Source organism: Schistosoma haematobium, chromosome 3 (assembly GCF_000699445.3).
Source record: "Schistosoma haematobium chromosome 3, whole genome shotgun sequence".
Lineage (NCBI taxonomy): Eukaryota > Metazoa > Platyhelminthes > Trematoda > Strigeidida > Schistosomatidae > Schistosoma > Schistosoma haematobium.
The window spans coordinates 15,233,981-15,252,221 of NC_067198.1; the positions used below are offsets into that span (position 1 = coordinate 15,233,981).

Here is an 18,241-nt window from a genome sequence, read left to right on the forward strand (position 1 = left end):
ATTACACCCTTTTACAACTTTTAGAGCATATGGTTAATCAATAATCGATATAATATCGATAATCTTTACATTTACATTTGTTACAAGAAAACGTGAAATTATGTACTTTTGTTTCTGAGGGTTATAAATGGTTTGCGTTTAACAATTAGATAAGCCACAGTACATTGGATCCTTCAAGAAGTAACGTCATAAATATATATCAGCACCAGAAATCAGTAAACATTTATACTCATCTATAAATCTCAGGGTAAGCAAAATACTTGAGCATAAAAACAATAATAACTGAAAACATACAAAACGGTTATTTGATTAAAGATTAGAGAAAGAGTTAGAAATAAGCGACATTTAGTAAATGTATTATCACTAAATATTTGTAACAAAAACACCATACTTTTGAATAAGAGCTGGACGCTTCTTAGGTATTTGTGACCACTTTGTTACCAGTCGAACACCGATCCCGCGAGCTGAAGCTGGCTATAAATAATACAAATTATTATTTAAATGAAAAGACTTTTATACAAAATCTAGAATGAAACATCCTTGATAATTTTATAAGTTCATTTTATCTAATCGATAATCAACACGGAACTAGAACAAAAAAGCACAATCATTAAAAAGTAATGTTGAGTATGTAAATGCCAGGTAAAGTTTTTAGTTATAGGGGTATTGGCATCGAGAAAAGTCTTGCAAAGTTCAAAGTGCTTTTCAATGATTCTCAGTGTCAGAAGTTTGGCTACAAGAACCGATGATAACTAAAATATACTGAATGATAAGCATTGATTACTCTTGTGTTTGGTTAGTGAGAATTCACCTTGACAAAAGTAAAGCAGTACTCTCCAGCTTTACGCTTTAGTTAAAATTATCTGAGATCACTTTGAACAATTATCTTGTTAAACACTAAACATATGCTTTGCATATGGTGTAAACCGATTGTATACAGAGCTATAAACAAAAGAGTGAAAATTTGCTAATTAGATTTAAGTAGCTAGTTTTTAAGGTCTTTATGTAGCTTATTATGTGGTGTATGATACTTATGTTACCAGATATAAGTAGTATATAACATCAACCAGAAGTGGAATGCATGCAGCAGAAGATTGAGAAGATCGAATTGAAGGGAACCAGAATGTAAACAAAGAGTAATTGTAATAACAACAGATTTGAAAGAATCATGAAGCATGTAAAGAACAACAAATGGAAGGGTATACTTTTACTACCGTTCCTATACAGTCAACTACTGTCAGAGAAACAAAATCCAAAAAAAATGGTGAGTACTTCACGATTCCACAATAATGCAACAGTAATATCTACTCATAAAGCTCTATATGCTACGAAAAGATTACTGTCTTTTTATAAAGATCCAATTAATAAGTCACTTTTTTTCATTTAAGTCAGTTTTTCAACCCCATAAAATTTATAAAAAAGACAAAAGAAACAGACTAATCCTAAACGAACCGGTTTCATAATCCATCGTTGATTTTCTCCTTCTTCATCCCATGCTTTTTTTAATTCATCTAAATCACCAGGTAAACAATAAGTTTGTGGCATAAAATTAAAATGTTCTTTTCCATGTTTCAATTGCATCTGAACTATGTTCCGCCATAAACGATCTTTACGACCAAGTTGAAATGAACAAGGCAAATGATTTACCTGTATCAATTAAACAACAAAATCAAATGGGGATGATAACTTTTAGACTGCATTCAATCCAAATGCCTCATAGAATTTAAGATATAGTCATATCTCTTTATAATAATACAATAATATCCAGAAACAGTTTGAGAAGACTATTCAATACTTCTAATTTTTCATTGTCGTTTGTTTTCCTAAAAAAATATTTGACCTTCTACGGCTCTTAGTACTATTATTTTAAATTTTTTGTTAGTTTTATCTTGTCAGTTGACTTTCTGTGATGTTGAAAGTGTAGAGACTTGGGTTGATACACTTATATCTATGCCAGATTCTTTAGTTGACTTAGGTACTTGCCTGTAGTCTTATCTTGTACATGAAATATCTTTTGACTGTTATTTTGATTATGCAATAGAGTTTTTATGACATACGTAGGAAGAGTTTAGAAAACAGTTTTGTGAGTGGTTCCTTAGTCAATTAGATGATATTGGAACAGGCAACATATATTTGTATTCTCTGGATTTTATTAATAAAGCTGTTTTATATGAATACTATCTTGATTTCCTATCTGTCAGCAATATGGTGTGTCAACGTGTGAAGCATAAAATCTTGATCAAAATCAAGATATTTCATTCAGGAAGACTAATTATCTGTCAAAAATCTATGTTCTTAACAACTGATTAAGATATAATTGATTTTAGTCCAAACTTAAGTGACAAATGCAAATTTTCAAATAATGACATCCACTAATAATCCTGAAACACTTATTATGATGGTGTATAATGGAATAGTCTCCATAAGATGATTAAGAATTAGCTACATGATAAATGAACGCGTGGTATAAAGGTCCTCAAATGAGAGAAGACTTAATTGTCAGTTGCATTCATGTTATAATCCATTAAATTATAGGTAAAGTAGAGGAAAAAAAGCACTTCTATGATTGATTATTTTGCTTTAAATTAAATAAACTATCTGGTCTAATCAAATAAGAAAACGTAATTCATAGGAATAAAAATAGAAAAGTCCGATTTCAGTATGGATGCAGTGTTTGAACCAACAAATCAAACAATTTATTATATAGGTATATCAAATAACCGCATTTATTTATTAAACTTCTGTTTATTGTAACTAAATGAACAGGTTGTCGGGACGGCTTCCAAGAACTACGATGGGAGCCTCTAGAGGCTCAAGAGTAGCCTAAAAGTTCCGGGATATCAACGTGGCATGCTACTATTGGCCAGTAGCATAACATGCTTCTTGGCGGATTGGTTAAATTGTAATGTTGATTTAACGAACGCTAATATCTGTAAATACCCATGATTTTCTGTACATTTTGATTTTGGCCCAACAAGCATTTTCTCCAATCCTCTTCTGTCTTCTTATTTGCAACTTAGACGGTTCTAGGGTTCAAGTGCTCAAGTCATATGCGGTATATTGAGAATCTAAGGGCTAGATATAACACAGGTTATATAAAAAACTCGTGATAAATTTATAAATAGAAATATATTTTAAAGAATGATCATTAAAATTCCAAGCATCAGAAAAATGTAATTTCTACCTTTTGATACATTTTAATTGTACGAAATATTTGCGGACGCATATGTTTCCCGAAATAAAATATCCAATCAGATGATTCTAGAAAAAAATAGTTTAAAAAGAAGAAAACAAATTTTACACATACACTAAGTAAACACCATAGTAACAATCAATCTATGCGTAAAAATTAAAAAAAGCATATTATAAGATAAATTTATATACACATACATAATATTGACTACAATTGATCGGTTCAATTAACATATTGTCACCATCTCATTAGTGGATATTTAATAAATAAAATCAATTGTAGACAAGAGATAGAGAAAAAAAAACTTATACTAATCCTTATAGTTATTAAAACAATTATGTACTTGAATAGTATAAGTTCTATACTATGATAACAAAGAGTGAATATAAAATATTATCTCTATATAGAAATATTAATTGAACTGAGATGACCATATACGTATATTTTTTCTCTTCTTCATCCTAGTTTTTTTGTTTCTATCTTAATAAAAAAATGATGTCAATAAAATACTTAAGGTCATTATTTGAACAACAAAAGGGATACTGTTTAGATAATATGCACTTGACCAGGTTTTTTGAAAGTAATAATAATAATGATAACGAGTTGATTATGCTACAGATGATAAAATTACAGACTTAAAACAAGAAAAAAAATTGAAATAAATCTAAGCATTAGTAAATATATCATTATAGTCTGATATAAGAAAGTTATGTATGAATTTACTTAGTCAATCATAGGTGAACATATATAAATACACTTCAGTCTAAAGAGATTCATTGAATATACTATTCTAAAAGTGGTTTAACATAATAGTAGTATAGTGAAGAAAGAAATCAAGTGAGCAAGACCAAAACTATATATTAAATACTTTATTTGCACATTTTTCATCAATTGTCTCTTACAAACTTGATTGTTCCCTTATTCCCATTGTTAACTCGGCGAGACTCTAATTTATGGACGAGCTAGTCAGAAGCGTTTGAGGGATTTCAAGATCACAGCTCCAACTTCAGTGCTTAATGCTTACGTACGATCGGTTCACGGGTTTTTTTTATACAAAACGTGATAATTGAGCGGCTATAACAAATAGAACGGCGAGACTATAATTTGTGGACGAATCAATCAGGTATAAGATAATGATCTCGGATTTTAACGCGAAAGCCTTTCATCCATTTGGTCAAATAAGATTTATGATTTTATAGCTGATGTCAGTTCGTGATGAAAACCCCATATATAGTTCTTAACTAAGGCAAATTACGACAATTATCGCGAACCGGATAATAAAAGCACCAGTAACACGCTGCAGTCAGGTACTGCAATATATACGGATGATTGGAGAACCTACATCCGCATACATAGGCTTGGTTATGTGCATCGTGTCGTCATTCACAAGTAGCATTTTGTGCACTCAACAACCGAAGTGCACATAAACAATATTGAAGCTATGTGGTCGAGGCTGAAAGAGTTCTTGAGACTTTATCATGGCTCCAGAGACCGACTATTCTGTAGCCGTATGGATGATTTCCTCTACTGCATGTATTACGATTTTAGAACCTCTGAACCTCTTTCTAACCTTGACAAGTTTTTGAACCAAGTATAAGAAGTGTATCCACTTTATTTCTTTGGTTTTGTATAATATATTTTTACTCTATACTGGGTGTTTGCTAATTGGCTAATATTTCTCGAGGTCATTTAATATTCGTTCAAGGTTCGTCCATAAATTAGAGTCTCGCCGTTAACTCAATTGCTTTTAGTTTTTTTCTCTCTTCTCTTTATTTCAGTGTTCCAAATCTTCTGTACTCAGGCATTGCCTTCTGATTGGTGCAACATACTACTTATATCAGTCAATATAAGTAGCACACACGACAGCAGTGATATGAGTTGTATATATTTAAAGGTCAAAGTAAATTATTTTATCTTCTGCGAAAATTACTTTGTACTTTCAGACATATTGATAAGTTCAATTGTTACTTATTTTACAGTACTAATTCTAAAACTATCCGAAACTTTCATAGTAGTATTTATGTTTTTAAATTTTCGAAGATTTAAATTGATGCATTGGTTAAAGAATCGCAATATGATTATTGGTAGATATTACATAATTCATTTCACATAGTAACAAATGCCATATACAACCCTGACAAACTAGTAAATATTTTTTATCTGTACATAACAAAGTACTATGATGAATACATTTCTTATCTTATCTTGTATATTATTCATTCAAAAGGGTGATTGTAAAGAGGAGTTTAGTATGAAAACTATATTGTTAATCAATCCGTTATAATTTTTAACAAAAGACTAATTGAAACCATCGTTTTTGTAAATTAAGGTTTTTGCTCTGGTTTAATATACTCAAATGTCGTTGTTTCAGATCATTTATAAAATAAACTGGCAAATTGTTGGCATTTATTGTGAAGAACATGACTCACACTAAAAAATACAGGAGGATTCAACTCTATTCTAATATACGGTTTACCTTAAAGACATGAAAAAATGACTTTATATCTAGATGTAATGCTCAATAAGAGTAAACTTTCTAATATCAGAGCCCTTAAACCGTATTAAATAATAATTAGACATACCGATATTAATAATGGTGAAAACATGAAAAGAACAAATACTACATCTATTTAATAAGGTCTATTTCGATACGCTGATGGGTAAGGAATTAAGACAAATGGTTGGAGAAATAATCAATGACTGAACTATCATCTTAAAGTATAGGAAGAAAATCTGTTATTCAGTGTAAAAATACCTTTGGTTCTCAAAATTATTTCAATCAGAAATTAAAAAGAATTTTTTTTGAAAAAACAATAAATTTTGAGCACTTCAGTATGTGCATTTTAAAAAAAATTGAGGAAAAATTAGAACAAAGTTAACCCAGAAAAAGAAACAATAGTTTATTTTGATAGTTGGGATCACGAATCGATTGAAGCCAAACCACCATCGAAAATCTGGAATCACCGGATGGCCGTTTCGTCTTATTGTGGGAATCCTCAGCAGTGCGCATCCACGACCCCGCCTCGCAAGATTCGAACCCAGGACCTGTCAGTCTCGCTTGAGAACGCTTAACCGCTAGACCACTAAGCCGGCATCCGACGGTGTTAATGTCTAAATTCAACCAATCCACGAAGTTGCGCCACTGTCCGCCATTGTCATCAGTGAGTTATAATCTCATAGTAGACCCTGTTGAACTCCACTGGTCATTGCTTCTCACTAGAACTCCAGGAAATACCTCTTAAAGCCAAGCAATCTATTTTCGGCCTCTTTTCTTTATTTAGTATGTTGATGAAGATTCAATGAAATAATGAATTTTAACAAACCGTTAAACAGTATCATACAGTTTAATGGGAAAATAAATTTCAACATTCATTTTTAAGAAACCTGTCTAATTTCAAGTACAATGAATTAGCAATAAAAAGCATAAAGATTAAGTTTCGCTGTTATAAAAACAAACAGTTAATAATAGTAATTTTCGTGTTACCTACCAACTGTTTCCAAGTCTTCACATGCATTAGTTACTGAAAGTTCAATAAAATTTGTATATAAAGGGAGTATTTAGATGGAATTAAATAGTTCAAATCAATCAAAAAGCATGGTGTGGATGTGATTTAAATTTATTGTTCTATTCATATAAAAGGTTCATGAATATTTATATAACTTGATATATTAGTTTCTATCACATAAGTACATTAGTTGAATAATCAAAGTAAACCAGAAAGTATTAAAGCTCATAGATAACTTAAGATCCTAGTTTTGAGCTCATATAATTTTCTATTTTGTTCAGTAAATCAGTTACAATCTGTGACGAAGACAGTATTCAGAACTCTGTAATTTTCATGGATGATTCATCTGATTTCAGTAAAAAGTGAAAACAGCTATTTTTAGGATTATTCTTCATTAATTTAACACGTTTTACTAATGTTAGGACCCGAGAAACATAATGAATGGTAACTTGGGGATCCTTTTATGAACCAATACTAAACATATATTTTTTATCGTATAATTGTTAAATAACTAAACTATTCATATTCATGTTCCTTTTATTATAAGCTTTGTTTTGACCTATGAACCATTATTACACGTTTGACCATTCTTGAATTATGCCCTGTCTATTAGTCACTGCCTCCCACATTCACAGCCACGTTTGGCCAAATTCTGTACAAATTTTATTTTCTTTTTTATGCTACGTTGTGGTTTGTTTGATTGGTATATAAACTCAGTATGTTTGAAATATAAGGATTCATATTGCAGAGGCTGAGACTGGTGTTCTGGACTTAACTGGATGGACTAGGCGGAAAGCAGGATCAATCAGGACTTTAGGCTGCTTCCACTCAAGAACAGCTATATTTTCTCCATGAGTGTCTTCGCCAGCATGTTCTACCAACAAGTGTAAAAACTCTAGGCTGCTCGCACGTGTTTTACGCGTCCTTGGTTCGATCGATAATTCGCTGCTTCTGATTAGCGGCTTTGGGTATAACAACTAAATAGATATCATGTATTTAATTTATTTACTATGTAAGGACTCAAGAGTCAAATGAAATACAAAGTAGATATCTATGAGGAGTTATTTTGAATTGGGATCGAATTCAAGGGGTAATGTATACAGCTATGTACAGAGAGCAAAAAGATAGATATAAACAGTTAGAAATTTATTAGAATACTATTCTATCATATTTTCATTAAGTGTTATTTTACTCTATACAATAACGTCAAAATGCATCTAAGACAAATACTAAACCAACCAAGGAAATTCTTGAATTAACAATAACAATAAATTAAATTGGATAACCAATCAGATTACAGATCTAAAAGATGTTGAATTTAGGAAAACATTGGTTCCTCTAGACGATTTTTTTATCTAAATGACAGTCACCGTGCGCATTCACTTTCGAAACTATAATCAGTCGAGCCTCTCTCGTAAAGTCATAACATTAATAAGAAATGTTACGAAGTCACCATTCAAGTGGTAAATTATTAGGCGCGTAGATATAGTTGGGAAGTTCGTGCAGATTAGATGGAGAACTAGTTTATGTATTAAATCACTCAGCTTGTAACCACTGGCGAAAAATAGAAATATGAAATTCTCAATTTACTGTACAATATTCACCTGTCCATCAGAGAAGTCTAATAGTTCAGCACAATTTGATTATATCCTTTAGAAAAGATCACCTAATTTTGCAAACAGATGAAATCTATCTAAAATCACAAGCATTATAAGAAAAGATGGATGGTGGCTAGTAGTAGAGTCTAGGAAGTGCGTCTCGTCCTGCCTAGGACTCGTCAGTTGGATGTACCTGCATCCCAAACTTGATGTTCTCCCCAGGACTCGAACCCAGTACCGTTCGCTTCAAAGTCTATCGCGTTATCCACTTAACTGTAATCTATACTTTTAAAGAAAGACTCACAACATATGATTTATATAATAAAATAACATGTGGGGAAACAACTAACATTTTGAAGCTTTAAATCCAGTACGTTGCAAAGTTTGCTTGACTACAATAGGGGTTAGAGAGCTAGCTCTCCACTTTAGTAGCCGACGAAATTCCCATGGCAATGGTTCCACTAGAAATTGGATTAAAATAAACAAGTTATTTGAATCAAATAAAGGTTAAACTCATCGATACATCTTAGAAGAATAAGACATCCATGCAAACAATATTATCTTCAGGCTTTACACTGATATATATTGGTAGATATATATGGTGATAGTACAAGATAAATCAATGCAGTTTATAGGTCGGTTGTAAAATTGATGAATAACACATGACTAATCATAGTAAATAAATAAATAATAATATAGCGAAAAGTGCCACAATATTGGTGATGAAGATAATCCAGACATGATAGTTTAATAAACAAATATTTTAGCACTTAAAGTATTATATTTTAGATCCCTGTACTTTTTGGACTTGCTTGATCTAGTAGATTGATAATAAGAAGTAGCTGATTACAAAATCCAATAACGGTCTGATCGAATTCATGTCTGTTGGATTAATGATCTCTTTTTACTTATAACTCTATAACCATGAATAAAGTCCGGGGAATATCAATGTTCATCAGTCCATCAGCTCCTTTTGACGGAAGACGGAGGAAGTAAACAAATTAATTCGTCTATCATTCTCTGTTCATCATGACTTAAAAGCTCTTAGGTTTGTGTATATTAAAGCATCACAAATATGAAGTAGAAATGTCTAAATGACTAAGTTATATCTGACAAAAATTGAGTAGTCGGTTCATAATGATAAGTTAAGAGATAATTTAGAGACAATAAAACATATAACAGTATGAATGAAAATAGAAGCTTACAATAAGAGATTTATAAATATCTGAGGACCCAAGTATTTAATGGGTATACAATAGAAATACGTATAATATTCCTTTGTAAAATAGCTACGAATGTTTTAATTTCCCAAAAATATTCGTTTATTGAAAGCGTGAAATTAGAAAATAGGCTTGTTAAAATGATAATGTTAGTAAACACTGTCTGGTTGTGAGCAATCTGCAACATTTCTCTAATATTTGGATCAAATATTTACACCGTCAAGATCCCATTTACCATATCTGATAATTCAGCTGTGAAAATGCTACAATCTCCGCGAATCCCCATACTGATAATAATCATGAGTTCAACAGCGACTAGCTTCAGGATAGAATTCCTGTATTTCTAGTGAGAAACCGTGACCAGTGGAGCCAATCCGTGTCGGGTGTGAGACACTTATCCACCTCAGACAGTGAATGAATGGTTGCGCAAGATCATAGATCGATTGGAGTTAGACACTGACATTATAGCGTCCCGCTCAGTGGTTCAGAGGTTAGGGATTCGTGCACGGGACCGATGGTCCTGGGTGCGAGTTCCGCATGCGGAGTCATCAATTTGCACTGCTGAAGAGTTCTATACTAGGATGAACCGGCCGTCTAGTGCTTCCAGGGTTTCAATTGTGGTCTAGCTTCGATCGATCTGTGAATTCAACTGTGAAAAAATTATAAATAAAACAATTTTACATCTATACATCGATAAAGTCTTAGATTTTCCTTAATGCGAAGGCTTTAAAATATATCAGATTTCATAATGCTTTGGGTGCTATGTGCTATATATGATCCCATACGAAGTATTTTAAAAAGAACTAGGCTAATAACACTCAAATGGCACGTAAAACTAACGCAAAGAGACCTATTAACTCGACGCTGACTCACAATGTACACACCGGAAAAATGCATACAAAAGAGTTTAAAAAGTTTATTTACTACTCCTTCGTATCCAATATGTCGTTGAGTAGTATTGATTTTCCACACAAATCGATCCAAAATTCACAACTCTAAATTAGTTCGTCATTTAGATTTATCTTCGACGTAATTATACATTGATTCATTTGTTTACAAAAACTCATTATCACTTTTGGACACAATCTGTGTAAAATGGTAGGTGAATGAAAGCTTCTACCTTTTATCGAATCCTGCATCTTATGAGATATTATATGGGATTTGAGATCATCGTGAGAAAAACCAAGTCTTAAGGGTCGTATTAATTAGCAACAGTTCTTATAAAACAACTACAATGGTAAGGGATTTGATCTTTCAATTTCGTCTTGCTCCAGAAAGCTCAGTTAGAAGATCATCCCAAAGATTTCGAACACACTTTGCTGAGGAATATTAACTAGCCCAAAATCTAAGTCCAAAGATTCCCAGTAGTCTTGTAGTGAACAGAACACGGGTTGGGACAATCGAATATACCTGACACAAAATTACAGGACTTGTTAATAAAATCTAACAATCAAATAGTAAATATGTAATTTGCAAAATGTCCATCAATTGTCTCATAATGACTCAGACTTCATTGTTCTTGCATTTTCATACAAATTGCATTCTGGTTCCATTCTTAACTGTTTGATCCTCTTGTCTCTCTGTTGCCAGACACTCTGTTCACGACTAACATCATCGACTACTTATGCCAATATAAGTAGCACACACCACGGTCTCTCTCAACTACATTACATAGAAATAGAGCATACAGCTGTGAGCCATCTAGACTAATGGCCATAGGATAAATTCTGAATACAGTTTATTTTCTCTTCACACACAGTAGTAGTAGTAGGCTGATAAATATGCATTGAAAAACTGAAAAGTTTATTAAAATTGCGGATTTATTTGTACTTATATTCTAACATAGTAATAAAAAATCTATAGAGGATAGAGTATATTTACAAAAAAGTAAAAAAAATTTTTAATAACCGACCATATTATCAAAACATACATTTTTGTCCTTCTTCAACAAATCGTAAAACTGGGGGAACATTTGGAAATAATGAATCAATCAAAGCTGGATGAGATTTTCTAGTAAATTGTGTCAATCGATTCACAAGCCCATTTTTAGATTTTATTTTTATTTCTTTTGAACTAACAATATTTTTTAATGATTCATTTGAAGTATTAACTAATTTCAATGAATGATTTTCATTAGAATGATTTAATTCTATAGATTCAAACTGTGAAAAAATAAACCAGAAATAATGATTATACAAAAAGAACTAATCTACCATTATTGAATTCTTCTTTTCTACTGAATGATTTCTATGTTCAATAGTTTTAGTAGAATAAGATATTGATAAATTTTCATTTTGTTTATTCATATAATTCTTTGGTATATTAAATTTGCTGGTAGATATGATATCTGTTAAACGAAATAAATTGATACATAATCATAAGTTATTGTTGTTGTGTTTCTCTTGGATACAACATTTGGAACAAAATTAACTATAGACATTAAAGAGAAAGAATGTAAATTCAACATTTCACTTGACAATTTAGTTTATGATTTTTTAAGGGAATATAATCATACATCTATAGGATGTTCATTTGTTGAAATTTTATAAATACATTCTCCCTTCCTAATGTCTTATAACAACTTGACGCCCAAATATTGTGAAACTATTCGGTTAAATTTGGACAAAAGTTCTTAACTACAGATTCACAACTGTCATTTCGAAGCAAGTTTTTTAATGAGTAATTAATGATTATAATGAAAATTTGAAGTCCATCAGTCATTTATAACATGATTGAATAAAAAATTAATCATTCAAAAATTTCATAATTTATATATTTTCATTGTTCACATTCAAAGAACGTTAGAATTAAATTCAACCAAAATTATATTTTCATTTTGTCATATTTGTCGAAATACATTTTTTTTGTATTTACTAAATGAACCATGACAACCAATTAGAAACATAAATGGGTAGTTTTATTTAGTTACCACCTCTTATTTTTTATGAATTCCTAATTTATTTATTTATTTGAACACATAAATATTGGTACAAGAGGGAACCAGATATATATGCGCCACACAAAACAACGAGAATTTGAAGAGAAAAAAAGAAAGTAAGGAGCGTAAAAAAAGAACAATAACGAACAGATTAGTGTAAGGTAGTGTAATAATAATAATAATAATAGTAATAATGGGGGAAACAGAAAGGTACAATCAGAAGAAATCTTTCAGTTAAGGAAGAAACAACCATTTTTTATGAAGAAAGTAAAAGAAGGTCACAGCAGGATCGCCACTGGCTTCTATTCTGAACCATATCTGATAACGTCTCTAGCCACTGTGTTGCACCATCTCTCGGACCCCAGCCAGGGAGTCGTGAAGGACAAACACAGGCCAGCCCTTTGCAGTTTTCTTTCATACCATAACACCATGTCATACACTGACCGAACGAACTTTTTTCTTATTTATTGAATTATGTTAATTATTCAAGTATTTATCATCGATATATTCATTTTATCTTCAATATTTAATTGGGTGGAAAACAGTGTAACGTAATGGGTTAATTTTATTGAATAAAAAGACAACAACTTGTTTTTGGATGAATCTACAGAGATAATCAAATTGGTTAGTAAACTGTGTCATGTATCATTTACTCAAATAATAACTCAACCAAATCTAACCCATATATATCGCCACCGCTGAGTAAATGGCAAGCATAAAAGGAATTCAAAACGATTCATAAAAATGAATGTTCTAATAAATTGACTGATATGTAATTAGGCAAAATGTGATACTGAAAACGCTTGAATCTATTTAAAGCCTACCTTTTTTAGTTGTGTTCTGGTCGTATGCAACTACATGTAGTGTCGAATGTTTCTCTGTTTTTGTTGAAAATGTACTAAGTTTGAGATTACATAATTTAGATTGCATACACAATTCTTCATTTAAATCTTTTTTAACAGCCACTTCTGTAATCGCCTGTTCACCATTTAAATCAGGATTTTCCTTGCTTACAACTTGCTGACCGTCAGTTAACATTGTATCCGACTGTTTGTTTATATTTGCTGGATTAGGAGAGTCTACGTTACCACTTGAGTTTTCATCCACTAATTTACTAGAGCTACTATTTGTTGGAGACGTTAAAGGTTGTTCATCCAACTGGTAGTTAATTTGTTGATTATCATTGCTGACACTGTTGTCATCAACGATAGTACCGTCTTCATCAATATCAGATGAAAAGCATTCATCTAATTCAACTGAATTAGCACTACAGGAATAAACAATATTTTCGTTTACTTTCTGGGTCACTGAATCATCTTTCAATGAGACAGTTTCCTTAAAAATGTGATCATCTTCATCAGTACCATTTCCACTATCGATCTCCGATTGTTTTGCTGTTGTGTAAACTTGGAAGGTATCTTTAGAGTCGGATAATTGATCTTGTAAAGAACTTGGCCGTTCGTACTATATAAAAAGAACAGTGACAACAAGCATAATTCTCATGATGCAAATATTATTTTAAAAGACAGTAAAATAAAACTTTCAATATACGAAAATCTGAGAAGTTGGATCTTATTTCTTGAATTACCACTACTATGGAAGACGTGTCACACTCAATGAGATTGAAACAGTCAAACTATGAGTATAACTAGACCTCAGATAACTGATGGCACCCACAGCATAATGAAAAAAGTTCTATATTTGTTGTAAATTTGTGGATTTTTAAATTTCTAAGCTCTTTGATGAAAATGACTTATAAGCACAAGAATGGTAAAGAAATTAATCATAAGAACAAATATATAGGTTATAGTAGGGGAAGATTGAAATGGAATCAAAATCCAATTTTGAATCGATTCTGTGTTGTAAGTTAAAAAGTCTACTATATGAGTTAAGTGTACTGAAAAGAAACATTTGAAATTCTAAACGAATTCAATAAAGAGATTATAATGCAAAGGAATTAAAGTGAGAGAAGTCTTTTTAATTAAAAGGAGAATATGAAAAGTTAAGATGGAATTACTAATATCTAATGATTTCTATACGATATTGATCTCTAATTCTTATGAATTATTGAGAGGTTTTTGTCTCTATTTCAACAATTTACATTTTCTTGAATTTTATCATCGATACCACAGCTTTTCTATTATCAATAATACTGTTTCTATCTTTATTACACCCGGTTTTGGCTTATGAATTTCATCTCTGTGCTAATGGGGTATGGTAACTTGAACCGACGTACATACTCACTAGGTTCTACTTTGCGACTGACTGACTTTAAAACATTACTAGACAATTTGTTATAGTCTGAAAAATTATTTAGTCAACAAACGCATAATCCATGATAATTAATACATTGGGAACGAAACGTACACAAGAAAGAAGTATTATTTTGATCATGATTATCTGAGTAAATGTGCTACTTAATGCTAAAAGACTTTAAATTTTGTGATAAAACCGTTATCTTATGGTTTTAGACATTCAAGTTTCGACCGATAAACAAAGATCTCAATTCTTTCATAAATAATTATTGCTCAAATTTGAGTTTCTGATAATTGAGTTGAATATTCAGTAAAAAGTTTAATTTTTGAAAACGTACTAGTAACTTTCAGTTTTAAAAATGCACTTACCGTTTCCATGACAGCATTGTTACTTTGAGGTTTAGAACTGCTTTGCGGTTCATTGAGGATATCATCACTTCATTAAAAAGAAATAGCAAGTAAAAGCTGTTAAAAAGTCATTACTGTAAGATATAACGATGTTAATGTGCATACAGTCAAGCAGTTAAATTTTAGGACATTAAGCTTCAGCTTAACATTTCATTTTCAACTTTTATTTTTTATCGAGGAGCCAAGGAAATAATAATAGAGGTAGATAAAAACGTACGTTATTAAATTACTTAGTACTCAGATTTAAAATATTAGAGGAACCGAATACATAATAATCAAACACTAAACAAGAAAAAGTTGTCATAATTTGTTATCTTTATTGTATATCATTTACTACTCATCAAAATTATTTACGGAATGATCTTAAGTGCGAAATAAGGAAATGAAACTGATATTTTCGGAATTTCCAAGAAGTATAAAGTAGTTAATTAACAGTTATGAGAAATTTGATCTCAAATACTTAAATTTCACAATAACGTAACCAGAAATTACACTGATGTTATGTGAATCAGTTAGAAACAAATCAGAATCTTGGGAAGTTGGGATTTTAATTGTATAATAAAACCTACTATATCGAGGCTTCATTGATGAAGGTTGCAGTTCTATTTAAATGGAAACTCAAAAATATGAAGTTTGTAGCATACCATATTTATAATACTAGTGACACTTAAAGTATTACAAAGCTGCGATACCGATTGTCAAATTCTACAGAATAATTTGCAACATGAATTCTAATATTCATTCTAATGATCCTTTTTTTGAATTCCCCAAAAATTACTACTGTTGTTTCTTGGATGACAATGAAGTAAAAATGACTTTAGATGTATGCGTTCACCCGCAGGAGAAACGCTCCTCTCAAAATACATAGTTTTCACAAGTTTAATTAGGTAGATTTATTTTAAATATAACGTGAAACAAAAATAGCAGCGTCCGAAAGCGCTTTGTGGCATCCATATTTTTTACAATAAAAAGCATCCAGTTAGGTCTCAAAAATAAACATCAATTGGGAAGACGATCAAAATTTGTTAGTGATTTTATTGTTGTCATAGAATTGAAAAATATTTAAGGAATACAGCTCCGAATCACAACGATCTAATTTAGAATTAAACTAAACGATAAGAGGTCCTCGTTCGATATACACTAAATTTATTGTTCAGCTGTCAAGAATAATAGGATGAATTCGTGTTATGGATTGTTTATGTTGATTATGATTAACGACTTCAGCAACAATAAAAATTAAGGCAGCTTATTTTGATTACAAAAAATAACAACTGGAAAGGCTGCAAACTCCGAGCTGAATGCAGGAAAACTTTAGAATAAGTCCCACCTCAATCATATAAACCACTTCTCATGATGCGATAGTACTGTAGAAAGAAGCTATTATTATTCGATAAATTCCTGAGACGAAACACACTTCAATCAGACGGAGTAAATGATCAGTAATAATAGTGGGCTTGTAAGACCAAACTACTTACAGATATGAAATTAACAAGTTTTCACATACCTGGTACTTTTGAATTCATGTTGTTCGTAAACAACACTATGAGTTTTACCACTTCTGTTATCTTCTTCATGCAAACCATGATTTTTTAGTAAAACAACTGAATGAGAACGTGGCCGGATGACGGATATGGCATACTGAATGTTTCCATCACCCGCAATTTTTAACACTCCTGAATTCTTTCTGTTGTCAAAACTGGCAAAATCTTCCACTGACTGGCTAAATGCTTCATATGTTTTGAACTGTTTAGTGGCTTTATTAAAATTTTCGAAGGCTTGTTTGATATCCTTGTATGTTTTACTTGAATTAGAATGGGGCTGATGTATTTTTACATGTTCCGGAAAACACGGATTCGGACTTGTATAACCCGTTTTATAGATGCTCTGACACCTCTGTATGTTACTGGTAAACTGTCTTGTTTGGTTTCTTTCTGAACAGGTGGCTTTTTCCTTCGTTGTTGAGTCAGCACTAGAGTTTGTTGATAGCTCCGAATTTTTGTCATTATGTGTCATTCTTTTCACTGCAGTTGAAGGAATTGGATAACGAATAAATTTGAGACTAGGAGCTACATGTGGTTTACGTAAGTTGTACGAGAGAGGACTAACAGTACATGGCTCAGTGGAGACCAATTCACTGGGGTTTATGTTGTAAGGCATTTTTTCGGAGCAAGGTTGAAGATCGTTTGGTGACTGGAGCTCACTATGTGGACTTTTAATATTCATAAACTGAGCATTGTGTAATAAAGTATGTTCATCATTAGAGACTACTGAAGAACAATTTTTACAGTCTTCATTATTCAGTGAACGCTGAACACCATTACCAGGACTATATTTCAGTATTATCGAGCCAACGTCAGAAGGAGCGCTTCTTATATTGAATCGTTCAAGAGAATCATCTTTATGAGTTGAGAATATGGGTTGAATCATTTTAGTATCCCGCCTTCCCAAGACATTCAGCTTGCAAGTCTTCGGTTTAGCGTAAGAAAGACTTTTCAATGTGGCTAAGGAAACGGGTCGAATAAAATTTGCAAGATAATGGTGTGAATTGTAAAAGACAGGTGACTTTCGGTATTGAGCTTCCAAAACTTCCCTATCAGAGTCGAACTGATACCTATCAGCGGTCTTGTTATACATGAAGGGACTTCTAGGTCTTAAACACTTTTTTACTGTGTCTGTGGCGTCGGATATATTTTCAGTGGTGCTCTCACTCCTCATTGTGCGAATTACAACAAGCAAATGAATTGACAATTGGACATAATATTGGAAACGTTGGGTGGTTTATTTGTGATGGAAACGTTCTCAACTGCTTTAGTAAATTTTAGGCCGAAACAATGTTAAAACTTTCAAGTAATCCATATGATTATACAAATTGTTGCATCTCCAAGGTTTTGATTACATTTAAAAGTGAACCAATGAAAGGTTGAGTATCAATTTATAATTCGGAACAGTAAAACAAATTGTGGAATACAGTTTTCACAAACTATAAACGGTTTGTCGCATTCATTCTCTCATCTGGATAGTCAGGTGAGTTTTCGTTAGAATGTTTTATTGTATTTAAACTTAACATCGAAATTTTTATCAAACTCTGTTTATCTCATTATTGATGACTCGTCTAGGGAAACA

At 31.7% G+C, this 18,241-nt stretch overlaps 1 protein-coding gene across 2 annotated transcripts in view; it reads right to left on the minus strand.

The window, feature by feature from the left end:
• TTLL4_3 (Tubulin polyglutamylase ttll4) overlaps nt 1-18,024 on the minus strand; it is a gene marked incomplete at its 3' end in the record, with an annotated part of 31,098 nt that extends 13,074 nt beyond the window's left edge. The window contains exons 1-11 of one of the 2 annotated variants that reach the window (XM_051213104.1): nt 16,623-18,024; nt 15,080-15,146; nt 13,280-13,919; nt 11,731-11,864; nt 11,448-11,679; nt 8,648-8,758; nt 6,682-6,714; nt 3,185-3,261; nt 1,453-1,647; nt 392-474; nt 107-171 (exon numbers count right to left, since the gene is read on the minus strand). In XM_051213104.1, coding sequence (XP_051069048.1) covers nt 107-171; nt 392-474; nt 1,453-1,647; nt 3,185-3,261; nt 6,682-6,714; nt 8,648-8,758; nt 11,448-11,679; nt 11,731-11,864; nt 13,280-13,919; nt 15,080-15,146; nt 16,623-17,833 — 2,848 coding nt within the window. In that variant the 5' untranslated portion in view covers nt 17,834-18,024. The remainder of the gene's footprint in view (nt 1-106; nt 172-391; nt 475-1,452; nt 1,648-3,184; nt 3,262-6,681; nt 6,715-8,647; nt 8,759-11,447; nt 11,680-11,730; nt 11,865-13,279; nt 13,920-15,079; nt 15,147-16,622) is intronic. The other variant, XM_035733382.2, reaches the window with a different exon arrangement.
• Between the last annotated feature and the right edge of the window lie 217 nt (nt 18,025-18,241).